This window comes from Myotis davidii, unplaced genomic scaffold (assembly GCF_000327345.1).
Source record: "Myotis davidii unplaced genomic scaffold, ASM32734v1 scaffold1577, whole genome shotgun sequence".
Classification (NCBI taxonomy): Eukaryota; Metazoa; Chordata; class Mammalia; order Chiroptera; family Vespertilionidae; genus Myotis; species Myotis davidii.
The window spans coordinates 145,861-159,724 of NW_006288857.1; the positions used below are offsets into that span (position 1 = coordinate 145,861).

The window sequence follows — 13,864 nt, forward strand, 5'->3', positions numbered from 1 at the left end:
TCAGTAGAGGGAGGGAGACACTGAGGGATGGTCTCTGTGCAAGGGGCAGTGTGAGGACAGCTACTCACAGCCCCTGAGGGGGTCCCAGGAGGCAGTGCAGCTTGGCAGGACCCCTGACACCAACTGCATTCGGGGTCTCGAGAGCAGACACTGTGGTCCGTGTACATGGAGCAATAGTCCAAATGGTACTGTAGAGAGATGGGGGTGGAGGAAGGGGCTCCTCAGACGGGGGCCTATTCCTAGATTCCCACTCATTTTGATCATCTCAGGGTACCCCGACTGCTCAGCACCTTGAGGATCCCTGTCCAATCCTCTTCCAGTGCCAGGAAATACTGCCCCTCTGCCTCCTTCCCTCCTCCCCTGAACCTGGGAGCCAACATCCCTCCTCTCATGAACCTAGGGACTCCCACTGTTTATCCCAAGGACTCCCAACTTTCTCATCTGTGGGAATCACGCCGCCTCCTCCCCAGCCACCCTCTCCCTATCACCCCAATACTCACGTCTGGGGCAGGCGCCTGGAACACAAAGGGGGGCACCTTGTAGGCCATCAAATCCCCACGGGGCCGGCCACTGTACCCACCAGCCACCAACAGGACACTGCCACCAAGCACAGCTGCCACATGTGAATACCGACCACTGGGAGGCGCTGCTCGGCCTAGAAGAATACAGACCCCCAAGGACATGTGACCCCCCCCAATTCCGGTCCCTCCTTGGTGGCTCCCCTGCCCAGAGGACTACACTGGCTCTCCTAAGCCTCAGCTCAGTCTCCTAGCTCCTGCTTCAAACCACCTGCCCATGGAAACCCACCCAGCCTGCCTGGCCCTGCACCAGCTCGTCCTTTCTCTCCTCTGGCCTCCCATAACCCTACACAAGCCACCTGTCAGACAGAGTATGATCTCTAGGGTCAGAAAAACTTGGGTTCGTCCTAGCTGGTTTGGCTCAGTGGATAGAGCGCCGGACTGAAGGGTCCCGGTTCAATGCCAGGCAAGGGCACATGCCTGGGTTGTGGGCTTGATCCCCAGAAGGGAGCATACAGGAGGCAGCCGATCAATGATTATCTCTCATCACTGATGTTTCTATCTTTCTCTTCCTCTCCCTTCCTCTCTGAAATCAATAAAAACATATTTAAAAAAGAAAAAGAAAAACTTGGGTTCAAATCCTGGGTCTAACATTTACTTGAGTTTAAATCACGGATCAACTACTGGCTAGCAGGGTAGCCTTGGGCCAGAAACTCGAAGTCTCCGATTCTGTGCTCTCTGCCCTTACGGAGCTGCCTGGCTCTCACCTGCTTTTTGTCTGCCTGGCAGTAGCCTCCCTTCTGGGGACAGTCTCTGATTTTCCCCTAGAAAACAACCTTCTCCCTCTTCCAGTCCACAAGGTTCAAGTCAAGCCATACCTGCTTCGGGCAAAAGTGGGGCTTTAGCCCAGGCTTATCAGTGTCAGTGATTAGTTCAGGATGGAACTCAATTCCTATAATTCTTGGGGGGGGGGGGGAACACTCTCTTCCCTCTGAGAATTTTTTTAAAATATGTTTTTATTAATTTTAGAGAGAAAGGAAGAGAAAAGGAACGAGGGAAACATGGATGAGAAATATCAATTGGCTGCATCCTGCATGCCCCCCTACTGGGGATCTAGCCTGCAATCTGGGCATGTGCCCTGACTGGGAATCAAACCTCGACCTCTCAGTGCATGGGACAACGCTAAGCAAACTGAGGCATACCGGCAGGGCCCCTCTGAGCATTTTAAAGGGGTAAAATATCATCCAAGAGCTGCTGGTGACCATCTACAAAAGGAAAGCTGGCTGGAGACTGAAATAAACTCAGCGAGAACTGGAGAGAAAAATGGCTAATGCCATCATATGAGCTCCTGGATCCAGCCCAACCTGAAGCTGGCCAGAGTTTTCACTCAAGTTAGCCAAGAAATTCTCCCTTTTGCTTAAGCTGGTTGGGTTAGATTTCTGTCACTTACAACCAAGAGTCCTGACCGACAGGTAAGTGATCAGTGATTGATGACTCCCCCACCCTCTTACTGAACCCGAATGCTCTGTAAGCAGCTGGGTCTTGGTCCAGGGAATAACAAACTACAGAAGAGGAAGAGACTTCCAAAAATCTCACATTCTCGCCTGCCCAGTAAAGGAGCCTAAAAGAGGGAGAGGGACAGGCAGAGGAGTCCTGGATGGGAGATCTCAAATGTCAGGCCCAGCCTTTATCCCTGATGGCTACACAAGGTTCCTTGGGGACCTTCCCTCTAAGTGTCCACCCTTCCTCTGTCCTTGCTCTTCTGTTCAGTGGAGTGCGGAGAACAGACGGGCCTCTGGGAAGTCCACAGTCCCCTGAAATGATACGCCCCCTTTCTGATCTAATGAGTTTGAAAGGTTCTCCACACACCCCCTAATTATGGCTTTTGCACAGTGAGGAAGGAACCTGATCTAATGAGTTTGAAAGGCTCTCCACACACCCCCTAATTATGGCTTTTGCACAGGTAGTTCTTTGGGGCCAGCCATCCTGGTTTTGCCCTTGCCCACTGTGTGACCCTGAAAAAGTTACCTCTTCGTGGGCATTTCCCTATGGAAACTGACAAACCTGAACTGGAACCTAGGTCTGATGCAGCTGTAACTGCCTCCCATCTCCATGACAACAATGCCCTAGTCCCGTCTGCAGTGCAGGCTTGCCCCCTGAGCAGGCTCAAATAGCATGTCTGGCTCACCCCGACAAGGACCCAGGTGGCTCTTGCCCAAAGCCCAGATTCACTGTGGGGGGAAGTGTGACCTCCAGGAGCCCCTCAGGAAAACAGAGGGGTCACTCACCCTCAGGCGTTCCTGGCGGAGCAAGCTCAGCCCCTGACACCCACTGATGGCAGCCCAGGTGGTAGAAGAAAATGCCATCTTCATAGCACTTTTCCTCCTGGTAATGGGTGTGCACATTGCCTCCTGGGAAAGAAGGGAAGGGGCACAGCTGGCAAGGCTGGGGGAGGTGGGGCACCCGCGCAAGGAGCCTCAGCTCAGGGTTGCTTTGGACCCCGGCAGGCAGGCAGGCAGGAAGCCTCCTCACCGTAGACCACCATGTAGTTGCCCAGGACACTGGCTGTGTGGAAGGCTCGCTCCCGTGGGCCCTGCAGCCCATCCCGGCCCTTCAGGGTTGTCCACACACGCCGATCCACATGGAAGAGCTCAGTGGAGTTCACCCGCACAGAGAATCTGTAGGGGAAGGCAGAAGGAAGGGCTCAGGGCACAAGGGGCCTCTGTCCCTCCTCTGGGCTGTTCAAGTTGTATAATCACTCAGGGTGGAGACCGGAGGTAACTGGGCTTATGTCCCCTCAGAACTAGAAGCTCCTATGGACAGGACCCAGGTTAGACTTATATCTGGGTCCTGCATAATCTAGTTAGAGCTGGACACCAAGAAGGGGTTGGTGGAATGGACGGACAGTGGGAGTGTGTGGGGAAGCAAGTGACCAAGAGATTGAGTGGGTGCGTGCATGAGTGAATAAATGAAGGAAGGAGTGACTGAATGCCTACAGGAGTCCATCGGTTGGCAAAGCCCACTGAAGACGAAGCCCAGGTATTGGGCCAGGCCTGGCCCTGCAGAGCAGAGGTTGTGAGGCAGGTCACTCACCGGGCAGTGGAAGGCCGGTGTCCACCATGAACCAGCAGGGCTCGAGATGGGGCGTGAAACACCATGGAGTGGCCGGTGGCGGCAGGGGGCCGCCCACCTGCCGGAATCACCTGCTCCCAATAGCCCCCACTGGTGCTGTCAAGGCGGAAACGGAAGAGGCCAGAGGAGAAGAGGTCGTGCTGGGTGCGGCCACCAGACACATAGAGCCAGATGTTGTCCACCAAGGCGGCTGCATGACCTGCCAGGCCTGGCGGCCCCGAGGAACTAGAGGCAGGTGGTGCCAGTTGCTCCCAGTGGCCCCCGCCCAGAGGGCTGAAGGCCCACACGTCGCTAGTGAGGGAGCCATCAGCCAGCTCGCCGCCCATCAACACCAGGGAGCCGGCCCAGGCCACAGCCACATGGGAGTGACGGGCAGCCTGTGAGGAAGAGACGAGGAGACAGAGATGGAGAGGAAAACAGATGGTGACACACAGAATGACAGAAAGAGCCACACACAGACACAGAGATGCAGAGACAGAGATAGACACAGAGAGAAAGACAAAGAGCATGCAAAGACAGAAGAGAGACAGACCCAGACAGACAGACACATGTGAATAAAGCAGAGGAGAAACAAAGAAACACAATAAGGAAGGCAGAGCCAGGGAGACAGAAACAGAAGGAGAAATGACAGAGAAAAACAGAGAAGTAGAGATACAGTCCAGAGAGGAGACACAAGGATCAAGGGTCAGAGAGATGGACCAGGAGCGAGACAAGACACACAGAAAGATAAGATGTAGAAAGGGATATAAAGAAAGACAAAAAAAAATCTGAGACGGAAAGCAGAGACAAAGGAGGTGTTCCCCTATCAAGCTGCAGGCTGAGGGGCTATAGGTGAAGAGGCGGCTCTGGGAGGCCCTTACTGGGGCTGACAGAGTGGGCAGGCGCCTCCAGGCAGGGCAGAGGTGGGGTCCATACCGGAGCAGGACTCAGGTCCCAGCGCTCCCAGGTGTTGGCAGAGAAGTTATACAGCACGAGGTCACCCAAGGCGCTGTTGAGGTCCTGGCCTATGAAAGGAGGATGGTCTCAAGCCCTGGCCACAGGCTGCCAGGCCTCCAGACCCCAGACACACACCCATTTGCTCACCTCCAAAAACGGCCAACAGCCCTGGTGGGGACAGGAAGGCACCAGCTGCCCCGACACGGGCAGGGAAGGCAGGGTCCCCGGCACTCACATTGTGCCACCAGCCAGCCCCCTGGTTCTCCCACAGATGCAGGTCACAGGCACGTCCCAGGAAGCCAGGCTCACAGCGGCACGGTCCCAGGGGCTAGGGGGAAGGGGACACAAAGGCAGGGGAGAGAGAGAGAGAGGGAGGGAGAAAGGGGGAAGAGACCCAGAGCCAGAGTGAGAGACGTGGAGCAGAAAGGGAGAAGGAGAGTGATGAACAGGGAAGGAGAGAATGGGCGAAAATAAAGAGGCATATAAGCAAAGGGAGAGAGACAGAGACAGGAAGGAGACAGATAAATAGTGGAAAAAAGGGACACAACCAGAGGAGGCAGAGAGGTGGAGAAAAGAAGACAGACCAAGAGAAAAAGAGAGAAAGACCAGAGGGAAAAATGAAGACAGAAGGAAAACAGATTGGCAAACAAAGATGGTGAGGTCAATGTCTGAGCTAGAAGAGCTCAGATCTGGGGAGGTCAAGACAGGTAGGGCTCAAGGCATGATCCAGTCCCAAAGATAGACATGCAAGTCTTGGGGCCCAAGTCAGTGGTTGCAAGTCAAAGTCATGGCCGGGGGAATAATGCCAGACTGCGTGGCTGGGTGGGGGGATGGAGTCAGGCCTGGCAAGAGGAAGCAAGGTGAGAGGTGAGTTGTAGATGAGAACAGGAGTGGGGTCAGGCAGATGAGGGGCCCCAGGCGAAGGTGGGGTGGGGTTGGAGTAGCAGGTAGGGCAGTGATGGAAAACCTATGACACGCGTGTCAGAGGTGACACGCAAACTCATTTTTTTGGTTGATTTTTCTTTGTTAAATGGCATTTAAATATATAAAATAAATATCAAAAATATAAATGTTTGTTTTACTACGGTTGCAAATATCAAAAAAATTCTATATGTGACACAGCACCAGAGTTAACTTAGGGTTTTTCAAAATGCTGACACGCCGAGCTCAAAAGGTTCGCCATCACTGAGGTAGGGTGAAATCCGGAATGAGAGGCAGTGCTGCGGATGAGAGCAGGGTCGCTGGTGTGGGGTCAGTGTCAATGGAGTGGCGGGGGAGTCAGACAAGGCAGTCAGATCCAGGAGATGGGAGCAGCAGGTGTGGTCACAGGCCAGGGCCCGGGGGACAGGCTCACCGAGGCACAGGTGCCATGGCTGCCACAGTAGGCCGAACACTCCTGCAGGCCACAGTCAGGGCCCCCCCAACCTGGCTCGCAGGCACACACCCCCGGGGACCGGCACTGCCCATGGTTGCGGCAGCCCCCAGGGCACAAGGAGAAGCGGAAGGAGGCATTGAAGCCCAGCAGGTTGTAGTTGGCATCGCTGAAGAGGTGCAGCAGCATCTGTAGGCACAAGTGGACAGGGTTCAGGGACCTGACCGGGAGGTGGTCCATCCTGCCCACTGGAAGTCCCCACCTCCTTTCTTTGTCTCTCTCCACCTTTCTCTGTCCCTGTGTCCTTCTGCCTGATGCCATGTCCCTTCCATGTCTCGCTGTCCCTCCCTGTGTGCATCTACCCACTTGCCCCACACTGCACCGAGATCCCCCAGCCACAGCCTACGGCCCAGCCCCACCAACCTTGCCAGAGGAAGCCTCGATGGGTGGGGGTCGGGTGCTCCCGCTCAGACTGGCAAGCAGGGGCCCGCGGGGGGAGTCACCGTCATACACGAACAGGTAGTCATACGTGCACTCCGTGTCAAGGAAAAGGAAGTCCAGCAGGATCCGGTGCTGGGGACTCGGTGCTGGGTGGGGAAACAGAGGGGCCAGGCTCAGATGTGAACCCTCGCCCCACACCTTCACGCAGACCACCCACAAACACCGGACCCTGCTCTGCATAATGAGATGCCCTGTGTTTGAGGCTCCTCGTCTCACAGCCCAGGGAGGTCAGAGCTCAGAGGATTGCAGTCTCAGCCCTGGAAAGGACTCCTGAGGTCGGGATGACCACCCTCACTGTTCAGATGGGCAATGGACCTGCTGAGAGAGGAAGCCCATCTCAGTGCCCAGACAGAGCTGTTCCCATTTACTCTTCTTCTTCTTCTTCTTCTTCTTTTTTTATTGATTTCAGACAGGAAGTGCAGAAGGAAAGAGAGATAGAAACATTAATGATGAGAGAATCATAAGTGATGGATGTGGGCAAAAGGGGGTGAGGGTGAGGGCAGGATTGGGGGGATGAAGGGACATTGGGGGGATAAGGACACATTTGTAATATCTTATTCAATAAAGGGGAAAAAAAGGAAAAAAATGATGAGAGAATCATTGATCAGCTCATTAATGATTCTGGTTCATAGTTGACACTGAGCCATGCCAGCTGAGCTTTTATAGATAGGTTTTTATTGATTTTAGAGAGGAAGGGAGAGAGAGAAAAACATCGATGTGAGAGTGAAACACTGATTGGCTGCCTCCCACACCCACTCTGATGGGGACGGAACCCGCAACCCAGGCGTGTGCCTTGACCGGGAATCGAACTGTGATCTGGTTCATAGGTTGAAGCTTAACCACTGAGCCATGCAGGCCGGGCTCATTTTTTTTTAATTAAAACTTGTTGAAAGTATTACATATGACCTCTTCCCCCCCACTCCCCCCGCCTACTGATCCCTTCTAGCCGGTCCCAACCCCTGACTCCAGGCCTTCACCACCCTCTTGTCTGTGTCCACGGGCAATGCATATGTGCGTACAAGTTGTTTGGTTGCTCTCTTCCTACCCACCCTCCCCCACCTTCCCTCTGAGATTCTGCAGTCTGTTCTATGCTTCTATTTCTCTGGATCAGTTTATTTTGTTCATTAGATTCCACACTCATTTAGCTTCAGACACACCCAGGCCTGGGGGATGGGGCCCAGGCCCGAGCAGAGAGGCATATCCCAGATGGAAAAGGGCCTCTGTGAAAGTTCCCGGTTCCAGGCCGAATAGTGTTCCTAGGGAAGAGGCTGATTCCTTCCCCTGCACACAGGCTGACCCTCAGAGCACCACAGCTCTTCTCTGGCCACCCAGGGTCTCACCTCTCTGTTACTGTGGTACCTAAGGGCAGACTCTGGAGCCATATTGCCAGGACTCAAATCCTGGCTCTGCCATGTATTAGTTACTAGCTATGTGACCCTGAGCACGTCACCTAACCTCTCTGGACAGGTTTCCTCATCTGTCAAGTGAGGACATAATGGTACTGTGGTGGATTCACACCCTGGCCACTCCTCCCAGTGAGAGGGGAAGGCTGAGGCCCTGCCCTTTATATCTGGGAAGAGCCTCAGAGACTAGTTTGACCAACAAAGCAGCAGAAGTGGCATTCTGGGACTTCTCAGGCTAGATCAGAGGAAGCTCTGCAGCTTTTACCTGAGCGGTACAGAATGCTCCTTCTCAGAACATAGCTGTCGTGCTATAAAAAGCCAAAGCCACACGCAGGGGCCACCTGTAGGCATCCGAGCTGACAGCCCCAGCTGAGTTTTCAGCTGACAGCCAGCATCAACTGCCAGCCCTGAGCAGGATTCTTGGATGCCCAGCCCAGGTGAGTGAGTGTTCAGACGACTGCAGCCCCAGCTGATACATGACTGTGCCTGCATGAGAGGCGATAATGCACATAAAGGGCTTAGTGGGGCCTAGCAGTCCTAAGTGCTGCTACTTCGAGTACTGTCAAGATTCTTGCTCTCTGCCAGGTCCTGGTTCCAGAAGGTTCTCATCCCACACCTCACACTAAGAGCTCATGGAAGTCTTCTGGGCTAGGGCAACTAGACTTGGGTTCCAGCTCTGTTCCTGACCTGCTGAAGACCCTGGGCCAGCCCCTTCCGCCACGCCTGGGGGTAGAGTCTGCATACTGGAGATGTTCACAGAGAACTCACTAGCTGTGTGATCTTGGGCCAGTGCCATGGGCTCTCTGAGCCTCAGTTTCCTGCATGTAAAATGGGGATAAGTTTCCCCACCCACTAAGGCTAGAGTGGAGATTCGAGACGGTGACGCTAATGTGCCAGCCCAGGCCTGTGGTCTCACCGGGACCACTGATCAGTCTCCGTCCTAGCCTCTCAGCTTTCCATCTTGCCCTGACATGGATCTCTGAGTGACCTTCCCAACTCAACATCTGGCCCTGGCCCTTCGCTGCCCAAAAGCACCGTGGCTCCCACCATTCTCAGGAGAAAATCCAGCTCTCTAACTGACATCTGAAGTCTCACCTGGTCTCACGTCACCCCACTGCTTGTAGCTCTACCAGGTGTTGGACCTTTGCACATGCTCCTCCCTCTATCTGGAGCACATTCTCCCTGCCTGCCTGCAAGTTTCCCCATCTCCTCCAGGAAGCCTTCCCCCATACCCCCTGGCTGGATTAGGTACCCCTCTTAGGGGTTCTCACTTCCCATCATAACCTTCATTCTTCTGAGCCAGGACCATCTGTAGCCAGGTCTGTCTCCCCTGCAGCTGAGGAGGCCCACAGGCAGGGCCTGGACCTAACTCATCTTGGGTTCCCTCCTGACATTACCCAGCACAGAGCCTAGCACTGAGCAAGGGATGGGAAATGCTGGATGAAAGAATGAGGAAATGCACAAAAGACAAAATAATGAAGTTGGCAGCCCTCCCTCAGGCAATGACCACAGCCCCAGAGAACATCATAACAGACCCGAGCTATGGTCTGGGGAACGCAGAACCATTCACCCAGACCAGACAAGAACTCCCAGTCTTACCAGCCTCAACCAAACTATAAAGCTCAAAACAAGTACATCTTTGTTAAGTGCCTGCCTCTGGCACCATCTGCCTTCCCCAAGTTCCTCCCTAAGTTCAAGGTCTCCTGTTTCCGCCCAACATGGGCCCACCCCCATGCCATCCAGAAGAGATCCAACCACAAAACCCCCTGCTCTTCAAAAGCAAAAGCCTCTTATTCATGAGGATATTATTAGGACTGCACAATAAAATGTGAACTTAGTACAAAAGTAAGTGGCTTATTTCTTTAATAGGTAGGGGAATATGTTGGTTTCAAAGGTGATAGGCTTTGGGAAGAATGGGATCTGGAAATCTCCCAGACTCCCCCCTACCCCAACATCCAGCCAGTAGGCCCCCAAGTCTCATTGGTGAAACTTCACAAACATCTCTCAGTGCCCTCCCCGCCTCACCACCTCCTTAGTTCCTGCCCGAGTCAGAACTCATCCTCTCCTGCAAGACTAGCACACCAGGTTCCCAGCTTGCCCCCACTTGGCTTGAGAGCAAAGTCCCACTCCTACTCAAAATCCTTCTGTAGCTCCCCTTCAATCCCAAGAGCAAAGCCAAGCTGGTGTGAGTGCAATTCAAGGCCCTTCTTCCCCTGCTTCTGGTCCCCTCCTCACCTTTCAACTAACAGTCTAGCCAGACCAGAAAAACCTATATGTGGCTCCTAAGACACCAACCTCTTCTTTGTCTTCATAGAGGCTGTTCCCTGTTCTTACCCAGTAAACAAACTCCTATGCATGCTTCAGAACCCTGCTCCAGTGGCTTCTCCTCTGTGATCCCCAGCAGTGTCCTCTCACTCCCTTATAGGCGCCTCTACCCAACCCTGTACCTCCTTCTGTCTCAGACCTGGGCTCACTGTGTCCACAAACAGGCTGAGGCTCTTCAAGGCCAGGAGATATCATATACCCCCAAAACATACACATACTTCCCATTCTGTTCTCACCACCCCACAGACAGAAATAGCCCCCAAAGCTAGGGACAGACACACATGCCCAAGAAACATGCTTCATCCACACCCCACACAACAGCCATAGATAAACAACATATAAAACATAAATTAGATCATGTCCTTCCCCTGTTGAAAAACCACTGCATGGCCCTAGCAGGTTTGGCTCAGTGGATAGGCGTAGGCTGTAGACTAAAGGGTCCTGGGGTTCGATTCGGGTCAAGGGCACATGCCCAGGTTGTGAGCTCGATCCCCAGTCGGGGACATGCAGGAGGCAGCCTATCAATGATTCTCTCGCATCACTGATATTTCTCTCTCCCTTTCCCTTCCTCTCTGAAATCAATAAAAATATATATTTTTTAGACCTCCCCTGGGGGACCCCCACCTCTCCTTGGGGGCCAGCTCCTACATCCGTGCCAAGGTAAGTCTTCCTGGACTTCTCTTCCACCTCCCTATTGCCCTAAGGACACAGTTCAAAATCACACGGTCCTACACCCTCTGCCTCCCCTCAAGCCTCAGCTTCTGGCTCATGGTTTATCTTGTTGTATTCTGCATTCTACACACTGCATTTCTACTTCCTCAAAAGCAGCATACCCTCCTGCATCCAGGCCTTTGTACGGGCTGTTCTCTTTGCCTGGAATGCTCTTATGCTCCCTCCTACATATGCCTCTGGTCTCAGCTATTGCCCAAACTAAGTCAGACATTTCCTCTGGGCTTCCCTCTCCTGGAAGGTAAGTGTGTTTCCCCCACTGGACTGGAAACCCATGAGGATAGGGCTGGGGCCCTTGCACAGGCTGTTCCCTCTTCCTGGACTGCTCTTCCTCCTCCTCCTGACTGATTCCTATTGGTCCTTTAGTTCTCAGCTCAGACATCTCCTCTCAGAAGAGCCCTCTGCTCTCCCTGGCCCCCAGGCCAGGCACCTCCTCTAGGATCCCCCACACCTGTGGGGTTCCTCCATCACAGTACCAACTACTCTGGACTGACTATTAATGTGTTGTCTCCCCCACTGGATCCCAAGCCTCAAGTCATCAGGGACTTCTGGGACTGCCTTGGTCTCTGCTATGTCTCAGTAGCAAATATAGTATCTGGCACATGAATGATTGAAAAAAAAATGCTTTTTATTGATACTTTAAAAATGACAACAGTAATAACCCTAATATCATGTACTGAGCATTTACTATTTGCCAGGCATGTTAAAAACCTGTTCTCATTTCATTCCAACCACCCTTTGAGGGAGTGGAGCGGTCGGAAGTATTATTATTATCCCCACTTGGGGGAGGGCAAGCTGAACTTCAGAAAAAGAAAGCCACCTTCCCAAATTTACAAAACTAGTTAGAAGTGGATCCGAAATTTGAAGCAAGACGGTTGGGCTCCGAGCCCAAGTTCCTAACAATTACTCAGAATACCCCTATTGATGCCCTAGCTCTGGGTACAACTCCCCCACCAGACGTCAAGGCCTTGCAGGGCAGGGCTCAGGTGGGCTGCTTTTTAGAGCAAAGGGCCTGGCACAGAAAAGGACTCTGGGGATGTGGTGAATGGATGAATGAGTTCGCAAATGAATGAATTAGCAAATGACTGGGTGTGTGACCCGCACTGCCCCACTCACCCTCGATGAGCCACTCGCAATTGCCATTGACGCTGTAGTTGCCCGCACCATCCGTCACGAAGCCTGGGGCCTCCCGCAGCACTTGCCGCTGCCCCTTGCAGTCCCCAGCCCGGGCCCCAGGGGACATCGGCCCCAGCATGGCCAAACACAGAGCCAGCACGGCGGCCAGAGCCCGGCCCAGGGCCATCGCCGCCTCCAGCACTGACCCTTACAGATGGCACGGACCCTCCACCGATGCCGAAAATGCGACCTCTATGGACGGGACATGGCCTGGTAGCCCGGGGAGGCCCAGGAGTCGCAGGCCCCGCGCAGGGACCTGCCTCTGTTGAAGGGTTCTGGAAGTCGAAAGGTGGACCCTACAGACCCATGATAGGCCCTGTAAACGGGGTTGCTATGGGCAGGGCCGACCCCTAGGGACCGTGGGAGTCCCTTATAGACACAGGCCCCCATAGGCTGGCTGACCCCATACACGATGTCCAGCAATTAAAGACGCGGACCGCTACGGGCCAAACCGGACCTTAGAAATGGGTGGGTCCCCATGAGGCGAGGGGCCCTACAGCCGGACGAGGGCCTCCATAGAGGGTGCGGGCCGGGCCGGGCCGGGAGAGGCTCCCGACGGGGGCGGAGCCCGTCCTCACCGGCTCGGGCCTGGAACGCAGGACTCACTCCCCGGCTCACCCACCCGCGCCTCCCTCCGGAGCCGGATAGGCCAGATCACAGAGACGAAGGGACTCTCGAGCCAGAGCGGCCCCGGGAAGACCGCGGGGTGGGCGAGGGGGCGGGGCCGAGCGGCCGCGGTGGGAGGACTGGGGGCTGGGAGAGGAGGCGAGAAGTCGCGGAGCCTAAGGTCAGAGCGGCCATGGGAGGACTGCGGAACCCCAAACCCTACCCCTCCACAAAAGGGACTTCCGGAAACTTCCCCGCCCATTTGTACCCAGACGCATGCGCAGCATAGGTCGGCTTGGCCTGTGAAAAAAGAGAGGATTGCACATGCGCAATGCTAAAATTGTAACCCAAGCTCGGGGTACAGATGCCCGAACAAAGTATCCGCCACTGGAGGGCGTCTCTATCTCTGACTGGGGAAGAGAAGGTCAAAATAAGAGAGCGGTGCAGTACAGGACTAAAGGATTCATATTTTCGGGTGCTCTCAGATTCTGGGTCAGGTTATGCAGGCCTCTCCCAAGAGGCCATTTCACAGATGGACACACTAAGGTCCCGAGTCTGGAACGGTTTTGCTCAGCCGCGTCTCTGAGCATCATCAATGTAAAAGAGGCCATCTTATAGATACAAACTCAACGAATCCTTTTTATTTTGGCAAGAAGGGGAAAAGGTCTTTCTTCCGGGGACCTGAGGGAGGTCTCCGGGATAGAGATGGGGTGACAGAGCACGGGTCCGAAGTCACAGATCCAAGGGAAGTTTTCAGAGTCACGGCCAGCTTCACAGTATCCGTCCCAGGAGCAGTGGCTGGGGGTTGCGGAGTCCTCCCGGCGCGTCCACGGGCTGGGTCCCGGCGATCCTCACTGGTGTTCCGGGTTCCGGCGGGGTCAAAGGTCTCGGAGGGGGCCAGGGGGCCGGAGGTCACGGAACAGCGGGAGCCCAGAATCCGGCGCTCGGGGCAGGGGCTGAGGGAGGGGACGGGGAGAGCGGCTCCCGCGGGACCGTTTGGCACAAGAGTCAGGGGGAGGGGAGGAGCGGGACACCGCGCACCCCTACCTGGGCGCGCGGGGTGGGGCGGGGCGGGAAGGCCTGGGGTGGCTGAGCCTGGGGCTGGGATAGAGCGGGGGCCCGGGACCCGGCGCGCGGCCCATGGGGCAGGGGCGTGCTGGGGTTCA

The 13,864-nt window shown here is 54.7% G+C and overlaps 2 protein-coding genes across 2 annotated transcripts in view; both read right to left on the minus strand.

The window, feature by feature from the left end:
- The window catches only part of MEGF8 (multiple EGF like domains 8), a 42,468-nt gene extending 29,231 nt beyond the window's left edge, over positions 1-13,237 (minus strand). The window contains exons 1-10 of the mRNA XM_006761081.2: positions 12,033-13,237; positions 6,382-6,545; positions 5,941-6,147; positions 4,734-4,914; positions 4,566-4,654; positions 3,612-4,027; positions 3,051-3,196; positions 2,807-2,929; positions 501-655; positions 69-188 (exon numbers count right to left, since the gene is read on the minus strand). Of these exons, the coding sequence (XP_006761144.1) occupies positions 69-188; positions 501-655; positions 2,807-2,929; positions 3,051-3,196; positions 3,612-4,027; positions 4,566-4,654; positions 4,734-4,914; positions 5,941-6,147; positions 6,382-6,545; positions 12,033-12,219 (1,788 nt within the window). The 5' untranslated portion in view covers positions 12,220-13,237. The remainder of the gene's footprint in view (positions 1-68; positions 189-500; positions 656-2,806; positions 2,930-3,050; positions 3,197-3,611; positions 4,028-4,565; positions 4,655-4,733; positions 4,915-5,940; positions 6,148-6,381; positions 6,546-12,032) is intronic.
- Positions 13,238-13,324: 87 nt separating this feature from the next.
- TMEM145 (transmembrane protein 145) overlaps positions 13,325-13,864 on the minus strand; it is a 7,292-nt gene continuing 6,752 nt past the window's right edge. The window contains exon 14 of the mRNA XM_015562198.1: positions 13,325-13,674. Coding sequence (XP_015417684.1) covers positions 13,577-13,674 — 98 coding nt within the window. The 3' untranslated portion in view covers positions 13,325-13,576. The remainder of the gene's footprint in view (positions 13,675-13,864) is intronic.